The 23,528-nt window shown below is 49.3% G+C and overlaps 1 protein-coding gene across 1 annotated transcript in view; it reads left to right on the top strand.

Annotated features, from left to right (window-relative positions):
- The window catches only part of LOC134339612 (membrane-anchored junction protein), a 112,232-nt gene that overhangs the window by 23,694 nt on the left and 65,010 nt on the right, over nucleotides 1-23,528 (top strand). The window contains exon 3 of the mRNA XM_063036280.1: nucleotides 23,127-23,172. Coding sequence (XP_062892350.1) covers nucleotides 23,127-23,172 — 46 coding nt within the window. The remainder of the gene's footprint in view (nucleotides 1-23,126; nucleotides 23,173-23,528) is intronic.

Genomic DNA, 23,528 nt, shown 5'->3' with positions numbered 1-23,528 from the left:
TCCTTACCCACAAACTGTACTGCCTGGGACAGAACTCTCCAAGTGACCAGCTCCTTACCCACAAACTGTACTGCCTGGGTCAGGACTCTCCAAGTGACCAGCTCCCTACCCACAGGCTGTACTGCCTGGGTCAGGACTCTCCAAGTGACCAGCTCCTGATCCATAATCTATATTACCTGGGTCAGGACTCTCCAAGTGACCAGGTCCTGATCCATAAACTGTACTGCCTGGGTCAGGGCTCTCCAAGTGACCAGCTCCTTACCCACAAGCTGAACTGCTTGGGTCAGGACTCTCCAAGTGACCAGCTCCTGATCCACAAACTGTACTGCCTGGGTCAGGACTCTCCAAGTGACCAGCTCCTTACACACACGCTGTACTGCCTGGGTCAGGACACTTCAAGTGACCAGCTCCTGATCCATAAACTGTACTGCCTGGGTCAGGACTCTCCAAGTGACCAGCTCCTGATCCATAAACTGTACTGCCTGGGTCAGGACTCTCCAAGTGACCAGCTCCTGATCCACAAACTGTACTGCCTGGGTCAGGGCTCTCCAAGTGACCAGCTGCTGATCCATAAACTGTACTGCCTGAGTCAGGACTCTCCAAATGACCAGCTCCCGACCCACACGCTGTACTGCCTGGGTCAGGACTCTCCAAGTGACCAGCTCCTTACCCACAAACTGTACTGCCTGGGTCAGGACTCTCCAAGTGACCAGCTCCTGATCCATAAACTGTACTGCCTGGGTCAGGACACTCCAAGTGACCAGCTCCTGATCCACAAACTGTACTGCCTGGGTCACGACTCTCCAAGTGACCAGCTCCTTACCCACAAACTGTACTGCCTGGGTCAGGACTCTCCAAGTGACCAGCTCCCTACCCACACGCTGTACTGCCTGGGTCAGGACTCTCCAAGTGACCAGCTCCTGATCCATAATCTATATTACCTGGGTCAGGACTCTCCAAGTGACCAGGTCCTGATCCATAAACTGTACTGCCTGGGTCAGGGCTCTCCAAGTGACCAGCTCCTTACCCACAAGCTGAACTGCTTGGGTCAGGACTCTCCAAGTGACCAGCTCCTGATCCACAAACTGTACTGCCTGGGTCAGGACTCTCCAAGTGACCAGCTCCTTACACACACGCTGTACTGCCTGGGTCAGGACTCTTCAAGTGACCAGCTCCTGATCCATAAACTGTACTGCCTGGGTCAGGACTCTCCAAGTGACCAGCTCCTGATCCATAAACTGTACTGCCTGGGTCAGGACTCTCCAAGTGACCAGCTCCCTACCCACACGCTGTACTGCCTGAGTCAGGACTCTCTAAGTGACCAGCTCCCTACCCACACGCTGTACTGCCTGGGTCTGGACTCTCCAAGTGACCAGTTCCTTACCCACAAACTGTACTGCCTGGGTCAGGACTCTCTAAGTGACCAGCTCCCTACCCACACGCTGTACTGCCTGGGTCAGGACTCTCCAAGTGACCAGCTCTTTACCCACAAGCTGTACTGGCTGGGTCAGGACTCTCCAAGTGACCAGCTCCTGATCCATAAACTGTACTGCCTGGGTCAGGACTCTCCAAGTGACCAGCTCCTGATCCACAAACTGTACTGCCCGGGTCAGGACTCTCCAATTGACCAGCTCCTTACCCACACGCTGTACTGCCTGGGTCAGGACTCTCCAAGTGACCAGCTCCTTACCCACACGCTGTACTGCCTGGGTCAGGACTCTCCAAGTGACCAGCTCCTGATCCATAATCTGTGCTACCTGGGTCAGGACTCTCCAAGTGACCAGCTCCTGATCCATAAACTGTACTCCCTGAGTCAGGGCTCTCCAAGTGACCAGCTCCTGATCCACAAACTGTACTGCCTGGGTCAGGACTCTCTAAGTGACCAGCTCCCTACCCACACGCTGTACTGCCTGGGTCTGGACTCTCCAAGTGACCAGTTCCTTACCCACAAACTGTACTGCCTGGGTCAGGACTCTCTAAGTGACCAGCTCCCTACCCACACGCTGTACTGCCTGGGTCAGGACTCTCCAAGTGACCAGCTCTTTACCCACAAGCTGTACTGCCTGGGTCAGGACTCTCCAAGTGACCAGCTCCTGATCCATAAACTGTACTGCCTGGGTCAGGACTCTCCAAGTGACCAGCTCCTGATCCACAAACTGTACTGCCCGGGTCAGGACTCTCCAATTGACCAGCTCCTTACCCACACGCTGTACTGCCTGGGTCAGGACTCTCCAAGTGACCAGCTCCTTACCCACACGCTGTACTGCCTGGGTCAGGACTCTCCAAGTGACCAGCTCCTGATCCATAATCTGTACTACCTGGGTCAGGACTCTCCAAGTGACCAGCTCCTGATCCATAAACTGTACTGCCTGAGTCAGGGCTCTCCAAGTGACCAGCTCCTGATCCACAAACTGTACTGCCTGGGTCAGGACTCTCCAAGTGACCAGCTCCTGATCCATAAACTGTACTGCCTGAGTCAGGGCTCTCCAAGTGACCAGCTCCTGATCCACAAACTGTACTGCCTGGGTCAGGACTCTCCAAGTGACCAGCTCCCTACCCACACGCTGTACTGCCTGGGTCAGGACTCTCCAAGTGACCAGCTCCCTACCCACACGCTGTACTGCCTGGGTCAGGACTCTCCAAGTGACCAGCTCTTTACCCACAAGCTGTACTGCCTGGGTCAGGACTCTCCAAGTGACCAGCTCCTGATCCATAATCTATATTACCTGGGTCAGGACTCTCCAAGTGACCAGCTCCTTACCCACAAACTGTACTGCCTGGGTCAGGACTCTCCAAGTGACCAGCTCCTGATCCATAAACTGTACTGCCTGGGTCAGGACTCTCCAAGTGACCAGCTCCTGATCCACAAACTGTACTGCCCGGGTCAGGACTCTCCAATTGACCAGCTCCTTACCCACACGCTGTACTGCCTGGGTCAGGACTCTCCAAGTGACCAGCTCCTTACCCACATGCTGTACTGCCTGGGTCAGGACTCTCCAAGTGACCAGCTCCTGATCCATAAACTGTACTGCCTGAGTCAGGGCTCTCCAAGTGACCAGCTCCTGATCCACAAACTGTACTGCCTGGGTCACGACTCTCCAAGTGACCAGCTCCCTACCCACACGCTGTACTGCCTGGGTCAGGACTCTCCAAGTGACCAGCTCCTTACCAACAAGCTGTACTGCCTGGGTCAGGACTCTCCAAGTGACCAGCTCCTGATCCATAATCTATATTACCTGGGTCAGGACTCTCCAAGTGACCAGCTCCTGATCCACAAACTGTACTGCCCGGGTCAGGACTCTCCAATTGACCAGCTCCTTACCCACACGCTGTACTGCCTGGGTCAGGACTCTCCAAGTGACCAGCTCCTGATCCATAATCTGTACTACCTGGGTCAGGACTCTCCAAGTGACCAGCTCCCTACCCACACGCTGTACTGCCTGGGTCAGGACTCTCCAAGTGACCAGCTCCCTACCCACACGCTGTACTGCCTGGGTCAGGACTCTCTAAGTGACCAGCTCCCTACCCACACGCTGTACTGCCTGGGTCAGGACTCTCCAAGTGACCAGCTCTTTACCCACAAGCTGTACTGCCTGGGTCAGGACTCTCCAAGTGACCAGCTCCTGATCCATAATCTATATTACCTGGGTCAGGACTCTCCAAGTGACCAGCTCCTTACCCACAAACTGTACTGCCTGGGTCAGGACTCTCCAAGTGACCAGCTCCTGATCCATAAACTGTACTGCCTGGGTCAGGACTCTCCAAGTGACCAGCTCCTGATCCACAAACTGTACTGCCCGGGTCAGGACTCTCCAATTGACCAGCTCCTTACCCACAAGCTGTACTGCCTGGGTCAGGGCTCTCCAAGTGACCAGCTCCTGATCCACAAACTGTACTGCCTGGGTCAGGGCTCTCCAAGTGACCAGCTCCTGATCCACAAACTGTACTGCCTGGGTCAGGACTCTCCAAGTGACCAGCTCCTTACCCACAAGCTGTACTGCCTGGGTCAGGACTCTCCAAGTGACCAGCTCCTGATCCATAATCTATATTACCTGGGTCAGGACTCTCCAAGTGACCAGCTCCTTACCCACAAACTGTACTGCCTGGGTCAGGACTCTCCAAGTGACCAGCTCCTGATCCATAAACTGTACTGCGTGGGTCAGGACTCTTCAAGTGACCAGCTCCTTACCCACAAACTGTACTGCCTGGGACAGAACTCTCCAAGTGACCAGCTCCTTACCCACAAACTGTACTGCCTGGGTCAGGACTCTCCAAGTGACCAGCTCCCTACCCACACGCTGTACTGCCTGGGTCAGGACTCTCCAAGTGACCAGCTCCTGATCCATAATCTATATTACCTGGGTCAGGACTCTCCAAGTGACCAGGTCCTGATCCATAAACTGTACTGCCTGGGTCAGGGCTCTCCAAGTGACCAGCTCCTTACCCACAAGCTGAACTGCTTGGGTCAGGACTCTCCAAGTGACCAGCTCCTGATCCACAAACTGTACTGCCTGGGTCAGGACTCTCCAAGTGACCAGCTCCTTACACACACGCTGTACTGCCTGGGTCAGGACACTTCAAGTGACCAGCTCCTGATCCATAAACTGTACTGCCTGGGTCAGGACTCTCCAAGTGACCAGCTCCTGATCCATAAACTGTACTGCCTGGGTCAGGACTCTCCAAGTGACCAGCTCCTGATCCACAAACTGTACTGCCTGGGTCAGGGCTCTCCAAGTGACCAGCTCCTGATCCATAAACTGTACTGCCTGAGTCAGGACTCTCCAAATGACCAGCTCCCGACCCACACGCTGTACTGCCTGGGTCAGGACTCTCCAAGTGACCAGCTCCTTACCCACAAACTGTACTGCCTGGGTCAGGACTCTCCAAGTGACCAGCTCCTGATCCATAAACTGTACTGCCTGGGTCAGGACACTCCAAGTGACCAGCTCCTGATCCACAAACTGTACTGCCTGGGTCACGACTCTCCAAGTGACCAGCTCCTTACCCACAAACTGTACTGCCTGGGTCAGGACTCTCCAAGTGACCAGCTCCCTACCCACACGCTGTACTGCCTGGGTCAGGACTCTCCAAGTGACCAGCTCCTGATCCATAATCTATATTACCTGGGTCAGGACTCTCCAAGTGACCAGGTCCTGATCCATAAACTGTACTGCCTGGGTCAGGGCTCTCCAAGTGACCAGCTCCTTACCCACAAGCTGAACTGCTTGGGTCAGGACTCTCCAAGTGACCAGCTCCTGATCCACAAACTGTACTGCCTGGGTCAGGACTCTCCAAGTGACCAGCTCCTTACACACACGCTGTACTGCCTGGGTCAGGACTCTTCAAGTGACCAGCTCCTGATCCATAAACTGTACTGCCTGGGTCAGGACTCTCCAAGTGACCAGCTCCTGATCCATAAACTGTACTGCCTGGGTCAGGACTCTCCAAGTGACCAGCTCCCTACCCACACGCTGTACTGCCTGAGTCAGGTCTCTCTAAGTGACCAGCTCCCTACCCACACGCTGTACTGCCTGGGTCTGGACTCTCCAAGTGACCAGTTCCTTACCCACAAACTGTACTGCCTGGGTCAGGACTCTCTAAGTGACCAGCTCCCTACCCACACGCTGTACTGCCTGGGTCAGGACTCTCCAAGTGACCAGCTCTTTACCCACAAGCTGTACTGGCTGGGTCAGGACTCTCCAAGTGACCAGCTCCTGATCCATAAACTGTACTGCCTGGGTCAGGACTCTCCAAGTGACCAGCTCCTGATCCACAAACTGTACTGCCCGGGTCAGGACTCTCCAATTGACCAGCTCCTTACCCACACGCTGTACTGCCTGGGTCAGGACTCTCCAAGTGACCAGCTCCTTACCCACACGCTGTACTGCCTGGGTCAGGACTCTCCAAGTGACCAGCTCCTGATCCATAATCTGTACTACCTGGGTCAGGACTCTCCAAGTGACCAGCTCCTGATCCATAAACTGTACTCCCTGAGTCAGGGCTCTCCAAGTGACCAGCTCCTGATCCACAAACTGTACTGCCTGGGTCAGGACTCTCTAAGTGACCAGCTCCCTACCCACACGCTGTACTGCCTGGGTCTGGACTCTCCAAGTGACCAGTTCCTTACCCACAAACTGTACTGCCTGGGTCAGGACTCTCTAAGTGACCAGCTCCCTACCCACACGCTGTACTGCCTGGGTCAGGACTCTCCAAGTGACCGGCTCCTGATCCATAAACTGTACTGCCTGGGTCAGGACTCTCCAAGTGACCAGCTCCTGATCCACAAACTGTACTGCCCGGGTCAGGACTCTCCAATTGACCAGCTCCTTACCCACACGCTGTACTGCCTGGGTCAGGACTCTCCAAGTGACCAGCTCCTGATCCATAATCTGTACTACCTGGGTCAGGACTCTCCAAGTGACCAGCTCCTTACCCACACGCTGTACTGCCTGGGTCAGGACTCTCCAAGTGACCAGCTCCTGATCCATAATCTGTACTACCTGGGTCCGGACTCTCCAAGTGACCAGCTCCTGATCCATAAACTGTACTGCCTGAGTCAGGGCTCTCCAATTGACCAGCTCCTGATCCACAAACTGTACTGCCTGGGTCAGGACTCTCCAAGTGACCAGCTCCATACCCACACGCTGTACTGCCTGGGTCAGGACTCTCCAAGTGACCAGCTCCCTACCCACACGCTGTACTGCCTGGGTCAGGACTCTCTAAGTGACCAGCTCCCTACCCACACGCTGTACTGCCTGGGTCAGGACTCTCCAAGTGACCAGCTCTTTACCCACAAGCTGTACTGCCTGGGTCAGGACTCTCCAAGTGACCAGCTCCTGATCCATAATCTATATTACCTGGGTCAGGACTCTCCAAGTGACCAGCTCCTTACCCACAAACTGTACTGCCTGGGTCAGGACTCTCCAAGTGACCAGCTCCTGATCCATAAACTGTACTGCCTGGGTCAGGACTCTCCAAGTGACCAGCTCCTGATCCACAAACTGTACTGCCCGGGTCAGGACTCTCCAATTGACCAGCTCCTTACCCACACGCTGTACTGCCTGGGTCAGGACTCTCCAAGTGACCAGCTCCTTACCCACATGCTGTACTGCCTGGGTCAGGACTCTCCAAGTGACCAGCTCCTGATCCATAATCTGTACTACCTGGGTCAGGACTCTCCAAGTGACCAGCTCCTGATCCATAAACTGTACTGCCTGAGTCAGGGCTCTCCAAGTGACCAGCTCCTGATCCACAAACTGTACTGCCTGGGTCACGACTCTCCAAGTGACCAGCTCCTTACCAACAAGCTGTACTGCCTGGGTCAGGACTCTCCAAGTGACCAGCTCCTGATCCATAATCTATATTACCTGGGTCAGGACTCTCCAAGTGACCAGCTCCTGATCCACAAACTGTACTGCCTGGGTCAGGACTCTCCAAGTGACCAGCTCCTGATCCATAAACTGTACTACCTGGGTCAGGACTCTCCAAGTGACCAGCTCCTTACCCACAAACTGTACTGCCTGGGTCAGGACTCTCCAAGTGACCAGCTCCTTACCCACAAGCTGTACTGCCTGGGTCAGGACTCTCCAAGTGACCAGCTCCTGATCCATAATCTTTATTACCTGGGTCAGGATTCTCCAAGTGATCAGCTCCTGATCCACAAACTGTACTGCCTGGGTCAGGACTTTCCAAGTGACCAGCTCCTTACACACACGCTGTACTGCCTGGGTCAGAACTCTCCAAGTGACCAGCTCCTGATCCATAAACTGTACTGCCTGGGTCAGGACTCTCCAAGTGACCAGATCCTTACCCACAAGCTGTACTGCCTGGGTCAGGACTCTCCGAGTGACCAGCTCCTGATCCATAAACTGTACTGCCTGGGTCAGTGCTCTCCGAGTGACCAGCTCCTTACCCACACGCTGTACTGCCTGGGTCAGGACTCTCCACATGACCAGTTCCTGATCCATAATCTGTACTGCCTGGGTCAGTGCTCTCCGAGTGACCAGCTCCTTACCCACACGCTGTACTGCCTGGGTCAGGACTCTCCAAGTGACCAGCTCCTGATCCATAATCTTTATTACCTGGGTCAGGACTCTCCAAGTGACCAGTTCCTTATCCACAAACTGTACTGCCTGGGTCAGGACTCTCCAAGTGACCAGCTCCTGATCCATAAACTGTACTGCCTGGGTCCGGGCTCTCCAAGTGACCAGCTCCTGATCCATAAACTGTACTGCCTGAGTCAGGGCTCTCCAAGTGACCAGCTCCTGATCCATAAACTGTACTGCCTGAGTCAGGGCTCTCCAAGTGACCAGCTCCTGATCCATAAACTGTACTGCCTGGGTCAGGACTCTCCAAGTGACCAGCTCCTTACCCACACGCTGTACTGCCTGGGTCAGGACTCTCCAAGTGACCAGCTCCTTACACACACGCTGTACTGCCTGGGTCAGGACTCTCCAAGTGACCAGCTCCTGATCCATAAACTGTACTGCCTGGGTCAGGACTCTCCAAGTGACCAGCTCCTTACACACATGCTGTACTGCCTGGGTCAGGACTCTCCAAGTGACCAGCTCCTGATCCATAATCTATATTACCTGGGTCAGGACTCTCCAAGTGACCAGCTCCTTACCCACAAACTGTACTGCCTGGGTCAGGACTCTCCAAGTGACCAGCTCCTGATCCATAAACTGTTCTGCCTGGGTCAGGTCTCTCCAAGTGACCAGCTCCTTTCCCACACGCTGTACTGCCTGGGTCAGGACTCTCCAAGTGACCAGCTCTTTACCCACAAACTGTACTGCCTGGTTCAGGACTCTCCAAGTGACCAGCTCCTTACCCACAAACTGTACTGCCTGAGTCAGGACTCTCCAAGTGACCAGCTCCTTACCCACAAACTGTACTGCCTGGGTCAAGACTTTCCAAGTGACTAGCTCCCTACCCACACGCTGTTCTGCCTGCGTCAGGACACTCCAAGTGACCTGCTCCTTACCCACAAGCTGTACTGCCTGGATCAGGACTCTCCAAGTGACCAGCTCCTGATCCATAATCTTTATTACCTGGGTCAGGACTTTCCAAGTGACCAGCTCCATACACACACGCTGTACTGCCTGGGTCAGGACTCTCCAAGTGACCAGCTCTTTACCCACAAACTGTACTGCCTGGTTCAGGACTCTCCAAGTGACCAGCTCCTTACCCACAAACTGTACTGCCTGAGTCAGGACTCTCCAAGTGACCAGCTCCTTACCCACAAACTGTACTGCCTGGGTCAAGACTTTCCAAGTGACTAGCTCCCTACCCACACGCTGTTCTGCCTGCGTCAGGACTCTCCAAGTGACCTGCTCCTTACCCACAAGCTGTACTGCCTGGATCAGGACTCTCCAAGTGACCAGCTCCTGATCCATAATCTTTATTACCTGGGTCAGGACTTTCCAAGTGACCAGCTCCTTACACACACGCTGTACTGCCTGGGTCAGGACTCTCCGAGTGACCAGCTCCTGATCCACAAACTGTACTGCCTGTGTCAGGACTCTCCAAGTGACCAGCTCCTGTTCCATAATCTATATTACCCAGGTCAGGACTCTCCAAGTGACCAGCTCCTGATCCACAAGCTGTACTGCCTGGGTTAGGACTCTCCGAGTGACCAGCTCCTTATCCACAAACTGTACTGCCTGTGTCAGGACTCTCCAAGTGACCAGCTCCTGATTTCATAATCTGTACTGCCTGGGTCAGGGCTCTCCAAGTGACCAGCTCCTTACCCACAAGCTGTACTGCCTGGGTCAGGACTCTCCAAGTGACCAGCTCCTGATCCATAATCTGTACTGCCTGGGTCAGGGCTCTCCAAGTTACCAGCTCCTTACCCACAAGCTGTACTGCCTGGGTCAGGACTCTCCAAGTGACCAGCTCCTGATCCACAAACTGTACTGCCTGGGTCAGGACTCTCCAAGTGACCAGCTCCTTACCCACATGCTGTACTGCCTGGGTCAGGACTCTCCAAGTGACCAGCTCCTGATCCATAATCTGTACTACCTGGGTCAGGACTCTCCAAGTGACCAGCTCCTGATCCATAAACTGTACTGCCTGAGTCAGGGCTCTCCAAGTGACCAGCTCCTGATCCACAAACTGTACTGCCTGGGTCACGACTCTCCAAGTGACCCGCTCCCTACCCACACGCTGTACTGCCTGGGTCAGGACTCTCCAAGTGACCATCTCCTGATCCATAATCTGTTCTGCCGGGGTCAGGGCTCTTCGAGTGACCAGCTCCTTACCCACACGCTGTACTGCCTGGGTCAGGACTCTCACAAGGGCAAACCTCACAGCATCAATGATGTCATGTCCTGTGAGAACTATAAAGGTTCAATTTGCCCTACCGCAGCACTCTGTGTGTACCAACAGGCTCTCAAGAGCCAGAGATATTGGTCACCAAGATTTGGAAGGGGAGGAGATGAAATTAGCCATCTGGCTCATTGACCCTTCTCCAGACAGATCTTCAACTATGACACCCTCTTCCAGAACTCCCTGCACAATTTTATTTAGAGTAACCTTTTTTATGCCATGCACCAATACCATTAAGTAAGGGGTCTGTGAACCCCTGATTCAGAGAGACAGCACGGTAACAGGACTTTCTGGCCCTGTGAGCCCAATTACACCCATGAGACCGATTAACCTACTAACTGTAGGTCTTTGGAAACCCACACAGTCACGGGGAGAGTGTGCAAAGTCCTTACAGACAGTGGGATGATGGCGGGTATTGAACCTGTGTCGTTGGCGCTCTAATATTGTTATGCTACCATTCTGTACACTCTCTTGAATTATTTCATGTTCAGAATGAACACAATACCCGAGTCTCCACAGCCTCCAAATATTCATCTTCAAGTAAATAAATTTCTTCTCATCTCAGTTCTGAACAGCCAGCCCTTTATTCTGAGGCTGTGGAGCTAGGGTACACAGTACTATATTTATCAACATGGAGCGGAGAGTGAGTTTATAAATCTGGCAGGAGTGAAGGATGTTGGGGATGGTGAGGGTGGGGCGCTGTGGGAGGGGTGTGGGACAGGTGGCGGAGAAAATGTGTCAGGGGTGAGTGGGTGGAGAGAGTTCAGACACATCCAGCTCTGAGACACCAGGCAAGGTCATTTGATTCCAAACAATTAGTTTATTGATCATTCCAGAATGTCTCTCTGGTGCTTCCCGCTCCCTCCCCTCTCCCTTCCCCTTTTCCCAACCATGATTCCCCTCTCCCTGCCCCCTTCCCACTCTCAGTCCACATATCAGAATCAGGTTTATCATCACTCACATATGTCATGAAATCTGTTTTTTTTTGTGGCAGCAATACAGCGCAATACATAAAATTACTATAGTACTGCGTAAAAGTCTTAGACGACCTAGCCATATATACAATGCCTATAAAAAGTATTCACCCCCTTGAAAGTTCTTATGTTTTAATGTTTTACAACATTGACTCACAGTGGATTTAATTTGGCTTTTTTGACACTGATCAACAGAAAAGACTCTTTTGTGTCAAAGTGAAAATGAATTTCTACAAAGTTATCACAATTATTAAACACATAATAATTGCATAATTACTCATCCCCTTCAAGTCAGTATTTAGTAGATGCATCTTTAGCAACAATTATAGCCTGAGTCTGTGTGGAGAGGTCTCTGTCAGCTTTGCACTTCTGGACACTGCAGTTTTCCCCCATTCTTCTTTACAAAACTACTCAGCCAGATTGCATGGGGATCGTGAGTGAACAGCTCTTTTCAAGTCTAGCCACAAATTTTCAATTGGATTGAGGTCGGGACTCTGACTTGGCCACTCCAGGGCATTAATTTTGTTGTTTTATAAGCCATCCCTGTGTGGCTTTGGCTTGTTGAAAAACAAATCTTCTCCCAAGTCGCATTTCTCGTGCAGACTGCATCAGATTTTCCTCCAGGATTTCCCTGTATTTTGCTGCATTCATTTTACCCTCTACCTTCACAAGCCTTCCAGGGCCTGCTGCAGTGAAGCATCCCCTCAGCATGATGCAGCCACCACCATGCTTCACAAAGGGATGGTATGTTTTTGATGATGTGCGGTGTTTGGCTTACGGCAAACATAGCATTTAGTCTGATGGCCAAAAAGCTCAATTTTGGTTTTATCAGCCAAAGAACCTTCTTCCAGCTGATTTCTGGCAAACTCCAGCCGAGATTTCATGTGAGTATTTTTCAAGAGTGGCCTTCTCTTTGCTACTCTCCCATAAAGCTGCGACTGGTGAAGCACCCAGGCAACAGTTGTATGTGCAGTCTCTCCCATCTCAGCCTCTGAAGCTTGTAACTCCTCTAGAATTGTCATAGGTCTCAAAGTACCCAGGACATCTTCAAGGAGCAGTGTTTCAGAAAAGCAGCGTCCATTATTAAGGACCTCCAGCACCCAGGGCATGTCCTTTTCTCACTGTTACCATCAGGTAGGAGGTACAGAAACCTGAAGGCACACACTCAGTGATTCAGGAACAGCTTCTTCACCTCTGCCACCCATTTCCCAAATGGGCATTGAAGCTTTGGACACTGCCTCACTTTTCTTTAATATACAGTATTTATGTTTTTGCATGCTTTTTTAATCTATTCAATGTACGTAATTGGTTTACGTGTTTGTTTATTATTATTGTTTTATTTTATTTATTATTTTTTTTCTCTTTGCTATTATGTATTGCATTGAACAGCTGCTGCTAAGTTAACAAATTTCACATCACATACCTGATTCTGATGGCCTCCTTCACTAGCCCCCTTCAGTTTTTGAGGACAGCCTGCTCTTGGCAGATTTACAACTGTGCCATATTCTTTCTCTTTCTTGATGATTGACTTAACTGTACTCCAAGGAGTATTCAGTGACTTGGAAATTTTCTTGTATCCATCTCGGACTTGTGCTTTCAATAACCTTTTCGCGGATTTGATTAGAGTGTTCCTTTGTCTTTGTGGTGTAGTTTTTGCCAGGATACTGACTCACCAGCAGTCGGACCTTCCAAATACAGGTGTATTATTACTACAGTCAGTTGAAACTCCTTGACTGCACACAGTGATCTCCATTCAACTGATTATGTGACCTCTAAGACCAATTGGCTGCACCAGTGATGATTTGGTGTGTCATATTAAAGGAGGTGAATACTTAAGCAATCAATTATTTTATATTATATATTTGTAGTTAAATTAGATCACTTTGCACAGATCTGTTTTCACTTTGACACAAATGAGTCTTTTTCTGTTGATCGTGTTAAAAAAAAGTCAAATTAAATCCAATTAAGTTCAATACCGTAAAACATTAAAACAAGAAAACTTCTGGGGTGTGGGGTGGCGGTTGAATACTTTTTATAGGCACTGTATGTGCCCAAGATTTTTGCACAGTTGTTTTCTTTTGGACAGATGTGATAGAGACTGAGATGTATGAAGTTATGGGAAGCCTAGACAAGGTGAAAAGTAAGCTCCTATTTCTCTTGGCAGAGAAGTCAATAACTTCGGTTCATAGTGATCACAATGCTCTTCCCTCTTCACCAACTCCCCAACTCCCTCTTCTCCAGGTATTCTCCCATGCTCTTATCTCATCCCTTACCGATATCAGGGACCCAAGATGATGGAGCACTGTGGTCTCCTGAAACCACGCACAGATTAGGGGCAGCTTTGCAGAGCAATTTTGTTGAATCTGGAGAGTGGACCCTAAGCCTTGAGTTACCTGTCACCACTCTAACCTTTCCGCCCGCGACTCCACCGCTCTGCTGTTGCCAAGCCCATCTTTAGGAATCTCACCTACCTTCTGGTTTGCACACCATCGCATCCTGCAAGGTGGGAGTGAATATCACAAGTGGCGATGAAGCATCCCTCTCTGATGAACCTAGTCCCCTTGATCGGGTGAATAACAATACACTTGCATGAGCCCCCTCGGTACCCGACAACCCCGTCATCTCAGTCTTGGACATTCTTCAGGAGGGTGTCAAGGTGTGATGGTGTCCTTGGTCTCGAGTGTTTAAAAACCTGCACTGGCCAACTGTCTGGAGTGTTCAGACACATCTTTAACCTCTCTCTCCTAAGGCCTGCTTCAGGATGGCATCTTTTCTACTAGTGACTTGCATCAAGAGCTACCATCTGGTAGTGCTTACGTCATTGTGATGAAGTGCTCTGAGCGGTTGGTTACCGCTCAGATCTACTCCCGTCCCAGCAAGGACTTGGACCAGCTTCAATTCACCTATTACCATAGGTCTACAGCAGTGGCTGTCTTGCTGGACAACAAACATTGACTACAGCACAACATTCAACACCATCATCCCCTCAAATCTTATTATCAAGCTCCAAAATCTGGGCCTCCGTATCTCCCTCTGCAATTGGATCCTCCACTCCCTCACTGAGAGAACACAATCAGTACGGAATGGAAACCTCCTCTCCTCCTTGGGGCTGCGTGTTTAGCCCCCTGCTCTATCCTTACAACAGCGTGGCTCCAATGCCATGTACAAATTCGCCGATGATACCAGTGTGGTTGGTAGAACCATGGATGGTGGTGAGGAGTGAGACAGCTCAGCAGGGAGAGTGGTGTCATAGCAACAAGCTTGCACTGAACGTCGGCAAAACCAAGGAACTGATTGAGAAGGGGAAGTCAGACAAACACAGCAGTCCTGGTCGGACTTTCAGTGCAGAGAGTGAGCAGCTCAAGGTCCTGGGTGCCAACACGTGTGAGAATCTATCCTGGGCCCAGCACATGACGAAGGCACACCAGTATCTCAACTCAGAAGCACAAGGAGATTGGGCATGTTATTGAAGACTGAGAAACCTCCACAGATGAGCATTCTGACTGGCTGCATGGGAATTTCAGTGTACACAAACACAGACCACAGAGACAGGTGGGACTCAACCAGTTCCAGCCTCTGGAGGGGGTAATATCTGAGGAAGGCTATGTTTGTCATGAAGGACCCTCACCATTTGGGACACCTGTCTTCTCGATAGAGCCATTAGACAGGATGTACTGGAGCCTGAAGACTCACATCTCAAGGTTCAACAACAGCTTCTTCAACGGACCAGAAAAACACAAATTCTAATTCGGACTACTCAACTTGCACTAATATCATGTTTATTTTTGTATATTCTGTCGTGAAAGTTATGTGTGACTTACCATGAGTGCCACGGTGGTGTAGCGGTTAGCACAGCTCAGGGCGTTCCAGAGTCCGGAGTTCGATTCCGGTGCTGTTCCGTAAGGAGTCTCTGTACGTCATCCCCGTGGGACGTGGGGGCTTTCTCACACAGTCCAAAAGCGTACCGGGTAGGTTAACTAGTTATTGTAAACTGTCCTGTGATTTGGTTAGTCTTAATCGGTGTTGTGCGGTTGCTGGGGCGGGGCAGCTCGAAGGGCCAACGTATCGCTAAATAAACAAAGTATAACTTATGTTAATTGAAGTTTATGGAAATTATGTCATGTTTGTAATGCACACTACTTCTGTGGTAAAAAGCCAGCTTTCATGCCATTTATACTCATCGAGTTTATGGTCCTACACACATCTATACACAGGTGCAATGCAAATCTTACCTGCAGCCACGTCACAGGTACAGAGCAGTATTCAGAAGAGAAGCAGAAACTACACACAATTTTTACAAGAAAGAACACAATTAAAACAAAGAGAGTCCATTTTAATGCAAAGAGTTGCTAAAATGTAGTGATTAGGGCTGTGTTGGTGGGTTCAAGAACCAAATGGTTGAAGGGAAGTAGCTGTACTTGTGCTGTGGGATTTCAGACTTCTGTGCTTTCTGCCCAGTGGAGACCCTTCAGATGGAGAGGAATTAACAGTCGACGTTTCAGACCGAGTCATTTCAGATGAAGAGGAATTAACAGTCGACGTTTCAGACCGAGACATTTCAGATGAAGAGGAATTAACAGGCAATGCTTTGCACCGAGACCCTTGACTGTTCATTCCTCTCCTTGGATGTTGCTTGACCTGCTGAGTCCCTCTAGCATTCTTTGTGTGTTACTCTTCACGGCAATCTGGTCCACACCCCATCGGAGATATTCCCTTGTACCATACATCCCTTCCCCACCCTCTGTCTAATTTAAACCTAATTTGTTTGCTCTCTCTCCCAGCTCTGAAAAAGGGAGTTTTAATCCCCGCCCCGGCATCGTTTCTCTGCCCCCTGTCCCACACCCCTCCTGCAGCACCCCACCCTCGCCATTCCCAACATCCTTTGCTCCCACCGGATTTACAAACTTGCTCTCCGCTCCACATTGATAAATACAGTACTGTGCAAAGGTCTTAGGCACTCGAGCCATAAATAAATAAATATCTATCTATCTATCTATCTATCTATCTCCTTTTTGTTTTGACTGTCAAATCAATGAACTAGGGTGCCCAGACTTAGTGATAAAATTCCATCAGACCGCATGTTAGAAGCAGCCAATGAAACACCACTCACAATTGCGATCTCCGATGTAACGGAGACCTATAACCTGATACATGCATTGGCAGCAGCAGTCCTAGAAATGCTGGGCTACAAAATGAAATACAGTGGAGAGTACTGTTATAAACTCCCCTCCCCCAGAGACAATGATAGGAAACCAAGATGAAAATCACAAGGGTAGAGGTCAGCAGACTAACTGAGCTTCGGAAAGGTGTGAAGATCAAAGTCTCATATCAGCTGCTAAGAAAGTACAGAAGAGGTATGTCTATAGCTGAAGTCCTGGAAACTGCCAAGCACCAGTTAACAGCTCTGGCTACCAGACCACAGAGGTACACTAAGGACGCAAAGGCCAAGCGAATAAATGCCCTCTTCTCCAGCGAACCAGGAAAAGTATTGCACAGTTCCAGAGCAACAACACACTAGTACCTGAACCAACCAAAACAGCAACTGAGGAGTACGGGAAGAGTATATGGGAGAAAGAAGCATCAGATAACTCCAGTGCCCAGTGGCTGAAAGACTGACAAGCAGGCCTCTGCAATCTCCCAGGGGAAGAACCAGTCACCATCACAGCACCATGTCCAGCAACGGGTAGCAAGTATGAAGAACTGGGCCTGACATGATCCACACCCATTGGCTGAAGAAGCTAACAGCATTACATACACGACTGGCAGCTCAAATGAACCCGCTGCTTGAAGTGGGCTCCCGCCCTGACTGATTAACTCAAGGATCCTCAAAAGGAGTAACACCTTCAAACTACCGGCATATTACCCGCCTGGCAACAACATGGAAGCTCCTGTCAGGCATCTTAGCCACCAAGCTGAAGGAATATGTGTAAATTCCTGAGCCCTGCTCAGAGGGGGATTGGTATTGGAACCAGAGGCTTCAAGCACCAACAAAACAGTCTTGTGAGACTCCAGACCAGGCAAACCAACCTAAATACAGCCTGGAATGGCTACCAGACAGCATTCGACTCAGTGCCCCACACATGGGTCCTGGAATTCCTGCCTCTGTCAACAAGACACGAAAGACCTTCATCAAGGACTCAATGGTCCATGCTAGAAGTTAACTCGAAGCACAAGTGACCGTCAGATGTGGAGTATACCAGGGTGATACACCATTCCCACAGCCTTTCTGCATAGGTTTGAACCCGATCCCTGAGCCAGATCATCTCAAAGAGTGGATATGGGTACAGATTCAAGAGTGGAGTGACCATCAGCCATCATGGATGACATCAAGCTATATGCCAGGAATGAAAGAGACATTGACTGACTGATCACCTGATGTCCAGTGACATCCGGATGTCACTTGGACTGGAAAAGAGGCAAACTCATCAAGACTGAAGAGTCGAGATACCTGAAGACCACATACCAGATGAACAGGATGGCTACACATACTTGGGGATCCTGCAGGTGCATGGAAAGAGGACACAAGGAAGGCTGCAACATCCAAGTATCTCCAAAGAGTGAGACAGCTGAATGGGAAGAACAGGATCAGAACCATCAACGCATTCAATCTACCAGTCATCAGATACCCAGCCGTAATAGTGTGCTGGGCAAGGACCGAACTGGAACTGGAAGCCGTTGACATCAAGTCCCAGAATCGACTAAGGATACATGGAGATTCCATCCAAAGTCCAACGTCGAGCGACTGCACACCCAATGGAATAAAGGAGGATGGGGACTTGGAAGTGCCAAGGCCACAGTCCTGGAAGAAATGTGAAACATCCATGAGTAGGTCAGGAAGATGGCCCATGAGGACGGCCTGCTGGGAGAACACCTCAGACAGCAGGCAGGGGACATGGAAATGGAAGTGAGTGAAGCAGAGCCAGAGGACCAGAGGCCATGGCAGGACAAGCCCCTGCACGAGATGTACCATCGCCAGATATCAGAGGTGGCTGACATAAGAAAGGCCTCCCAATGGCTGGAAATGGCAGGGCTAAGGGACAGCACAGAGGTACTGCTCATGGCTGCACAAGGACAGGAGCTGAGCACAGGAGCATTAGAAGCAGGGGTCAATCACACCAGACAAGACCCAGGCTGTTAAAGAACCCACTGAAACCATCCAGCACATAATAGCAGGGTAACATACATCAAAGTTGCTGGTGAACGCAGCAGGCCAAGCAGCATCTATAGGAAGAGGCGCAGTCGACGTTTCAGGCCGAGACCCTTCGTCAGGACTTAATAGCAGGGTGCAAGATGCAGGCAGGGATAGCATACACTGAACAGCACAACCAAGCTGCAGGAATTGTGTACAGGGACATCTGCGCTGAGTATGGATTTAAATGTATGGAGTACTTAAATGCACGCAGCATAAGGAATAAGGTGGATGATCTTGTTGTACAGCTACAGATTGGCAGGTATGATATTGTGGCCATCACTGAGACCTGGCTAAAGGATGCATGTCTCTGGGAGCTGAATGTCCGAGGATACACGGTGTATCGGAAGGATAGGAAGGTAGACAGAGGGGGAGGCGTGGCTTTATTGGTAAGAAATGATATTAAATCATTAGAAAGAGGTGATATAGGATCGGAAGGTGCAGAATCTTTATGGGTTGAGCTAAGGAATAGCAGGGGTAAAAGGACCCTGATGGCAGTTATTTATAGGCCTCCAATCAGCTGCAGGAATGTGGACTACAAATTACAACGGAAATAGAAAAGGCTCGTCAGAAGGGCAGTGTTATGATAATTGTGAGGGATTTTAACATGCGAGTAGATTGGAAAAATCAGGTCGGCACTGGATCTCAAGAGAGAGAATTTGTAGAATGTCTACAAGATGGCTTTTTAGAACAGTTTGTTGTTGAGCCCACTAGGGGATCGGCTGTACTGGATTGGGTATTGTGTAATGAACCGGAGGTGATTGGAGAGATTGAGGTGAAGGAACCCTTAGGAGACAGTGATCATAACATGATTGAGTTCACTGTGAAATTAGAAAAAGAGAAGCCGAAATCTGATGTGTCGGTGTTTCAGTGGAGTAAAGGAAATTACAGTGGCATGAGAGAGGAACTGGCCAAAGTTGACTGGAAAGAGACACTGGCGGGAAAGACGGCAGAGCAGCAGTGGCTGGAGTTTATGCAAAAAATAAGGAATGTGCAAGACAGGTATATTCCAAAAAAGAAGAAATTTTCGAGTGGAAAAAGGATGCAACTGTGGTTGACAAGAGAAGTCAAAGCCAAAGTTAAAGCAAAGGAGAGGGCATACAAGGAAGCAAAAATTAGTGGGAAGACAGAGGATTGGGAAGTTTTTAAAACCTTACAAAAGGAAACCCAGAAGGTCATTAAGAGAGAAAAGATTAACTATGAAAGGAAACTAGCAAATAATATCAAAGAGGATACTAAAAGCTTTTTCAAGTATATAAAGAGTAAAAGACAGGTGAGAGTAGATATAGGACCGATAGAAAATGATACTGGAGAAATTGTAATGGGAGATGAGGAGATGGCAGAGGAACTGAACAAGTATTTTGCATCAGTCTTCACTGAGGAAGACAGCAGGATACCGGACACCCAAGGGTGGCAGGGAAGAGAAGTGTGCGCAGTCACAATTACGACAGAGAAAGTACTCAGGAAGCTGAATAGGCTAAAGGTCGATAAATCTCCTGGACCAGATGGAATGCACCCTCGTGTTCTGAAGGAAGTAGCTGTGGAGATTGCGGAGGCATTAGCGATAATCTTTCAAAAGTCGATAGATTCTGGCATGGTTCCGGAAGACTGGAAGATTGCAAATGTCACTCTGCTATTTAAGAAGGGGGCAAGGAAGCAAAAAGGAAATTATAGACCTGTTAGCTTGACGTCGGTGGTTGGGAAGTTGTTGGAGTCGATTGTCAAGGATGAGGTTACAGAGTACCTGGAGGCATATGACAAGATAGGCAGAACTCAGCATGGATTCCTTAAAGGAAAATCCTGCCTGACAAACCTATTACAATTTTTTGAGGAAATTACCAGTAGGCTAGACAAGGGAGATGCAGTGGATGTTGTATATTTGGATTTTCAGAAGGCCTTTGACAAGGTGCCACACATGAGGCTACTTAACAAGATAAGAGCCCATGGAATTACAGGAAAGTTACATACGTGGATAGAGCGTTGGCTGATTGGCAGGAAACAGAGAGTGGGAATAAAGGGATCCTATTCTGGTTGGTTGCCAGTTGCCGGTTACCAGTGGTCTTCCACAGGGATTAGTGTTGGGGCCGCTTCTTTTTACATTGTACATCAACGATCTGGATTATGGAATAGATGGCTTTGTGGCTAAGTTTGCTGACGATACGAAGATAGCTGGAGGGGCCGGTAGTGCCGAGGAAACGGAGAGTCTGCAGAGAGACTTGGATAGATTGGAAGAATGGGCAGAGAAGTGGCAAATGAAGTACAATGTTGGAAAGTGTATGGTTATGCACTTTGGCAGAAAAAATAAACGGGCAGACTATTATTTAAATGGGGAAAGAATTCAAAGTTCTGAGATGCAACGGGATTTGGGAGTCCTCGTACAGGATTCCCTTAAAGTTAACCTCCAGGTTGAGTCAGTAGTGAAGAAGGCGAATGCAATGTTGGCATTCATTTCTAGAGGAATAGAGTATAGGAGCAGGGATGTGATGTTGAGGCTCTATAAGGCGCTGGTGAGACCTGACTTGGAGTACTGTGGGCAGTTTTGGTCTCCTTATTTAAGAAAGGATGTGCTGATGTTGGAGAGGGTACAGAGAAGATTCACGAGAATGATTCCGGGAATGAGAGGGTTAACATATGAGGAACATTTGTCCGCTCTTGGACTGTATTCCTTGGAGTTTAGAAGAATGAGGGGAGACCTCATAGAAACATTTCAAATGTTAAAAGGCATGGACAGAGTGGATGTGGCAAGTTGTTTCCCATGATGGGGGAGTCTAGTACGAGAGGGCATGACTTAAAGATTGAAGGGCGCCCTTTCAGAGCAGAAATGCGAAGAAATTTTTTTAGTCAGAGGGTGGTGAATCTATGGAATTTGTTGCCACGGGCAGCAGTGGAGGCCAAGTCATTGGGCGTATTTAAGGCAGAGATTGATAGGTATCTGAGTAGCCAGGGCATCAAAGGTTACGGTGAGAAGGCGGGGCAGTGGGACTAAATAGGATAAAATGGATCAGCTCATGATAAAATGGCGGAGCAGACTCGATGGGCCGAATAGCCTACTTCTGCTCCTTTGTCTTATGGTCTTATGGATTGGACACTCCCAAGTCCAAATGGGAAACACCCGAGAAGGTCGTGGAGAATGACAGAGCTAAGATCCTGTGGGACTTCCAGATACAGACTGATAAGCAGGTACTGGCCAGCCAACCAGACATAGTAACAGTGGACAAGCAACAGGAGAAAGCAATGGTAATAGGTGTGGCAATCCCAAATGACAGTAACGTCAGGAAGAAAGAATATGAGAAGCTGGAGAAGTACCAGGGCTTGAAAGAGCAGATAGAAAGGATGTGGAAGGTTAAAGCCAGTGTAATCCCAGTGGAGATTGGAGCACTTGGAGCTGTGACACCTGGACTGGGAGAGTGGCTCCAACGAATCCCAAAACAACATCTGAGATCTTCGTTCCGAAGATCGCACTAGTCGGAACGGCAAGGATACTGTACTGAACCCGCAAGTTCCCAGGCTTCTGGTAGAGGACCCGAGATTGAGGGAAAATACACATACACACCACCCACCAGGGGTGAGAAATTTAAACATGTGTCTGAGACAGTATTAGTTGCTGCATGGCTGACGTTTGTATTATTGTACTATTCTGTTATCTGGATAAGGGCTATAATCTGGGAATGAGACTGAACTCAAGTTTAATTTTTCAACGGGTGTGTTCCAAACGTAAATTAAAGCCGTTAAGACAAAGTGGTTTGTATAGAGAGCGTGGGAGTTAAATTCATTGCATTAAATGTTGCTCAGCTAAGGCAGAGGTTAGATCGTTTGACCACTATCCTCATGTTCTCTTGCACTGTTTATACAATATGCAAATGTAAACCGGTATAATTTGCAACTTTTGTTGAATGAATGAGTCATCCCAATCTTGTACATGGCCGCTTCGATTTTTATGCTATTTAACGATGTTTTCTTTTTTAATTTCATGGTGTACAGTCCTGTGCAAAAGTCTTCAGCACATATATATAACCAGGGTGCCGAAGACTTTTGCACAGGACTGTAGTAATTTTATGTATGGCACTGTACTGCTGTTGCAAAAAAAGAAGCAAATTTCATGACGTGCGTGAGTGATGATGAACCTGATTCTGATCTGGGTCTCTATTGTGGACTGAGAGTGGGAAGGGGGCAGGGAGAGGGGAATCATGGTTGGGAAAAGGGAGCAGGGACAGGGGAATCGTGGCTGGGAAAAGGGGAAGGGAGAGGGGAGGGAGCGGGAAGCACCAGAGAGACATTCTGTAATGATCAATAAACCAATTGTTTGGAGTCAAATGACCTTGCCTGGTGTCTCAGGGCTGGGTGTGTCTGCACCCACTCCTACACTCCTTCTCTGTCACCTGCGCCTCACCCCTCCCACGGCGCCCCACCCTCACCATTCCCAGCATCCTTTGCTCCTGCCAGATTTACAGACTCGCTCTCCGCCCCACGTTGACAAATACAGTACTGAGCCAAAGTCTTAGATATCCTAGCGATACATATGTGCCTAAGACTTTTGCACAGGAATGTACATTAATTATATAAATACATTTTTTGACTTCTGCATTAGATGTGGGGTTACCTGGTATCACTAATTCAAAACTTTTCCATTTTTACAGAGAAGACTTGGGAATCAACAGAGAGCAAGTTGGACAAGAGTTAGAGGTATGTTCAAAATCTTTTGGCAAACAAATATTTAAATTTGATAGATGGTATTTCTTTGATAATTAACAAGGTGAATGCCAGACCCCTACCACATGGGAAGGTGGAAGTATTGACATAGTTGATAGTGGCCGAGAAATCCAATCTCAAAACTGGAAAGTCTATCCACCTTCCACAGGACACAGTAACTGAATTAGGCCATTCAGCACATCAAGTCTGCTTTACCATTCGATCCTGGTCTAATTCATTATCTCTCTCAACCCTTTTCTCCTCATAATCTCTGACACCCTGACAAATCAAAAACCTAATAACCTCCGCTTTAAATGTACCCAGTGACTTGGCACCCACTGCCATCTGTG

The sequence above is a fragment of the Mobula hypostoma genome, chromosome 30, assembly GCF_963921235.1.
Source record: "Mobula hypostoma chromosome 30, sMobHyp1.1, whole genome shotgun sequence".
NCBI lineage: Eukaryota > Metazoa > Chordata > Chondrichthyes > Myliobatiformes > Myliobatidae > Mobula > Mobula hypostoma.
Note: the sequence above shows the minus strand (reverse complement) of the source record. Positions and strands in the feature narration are given on the sequence as shown.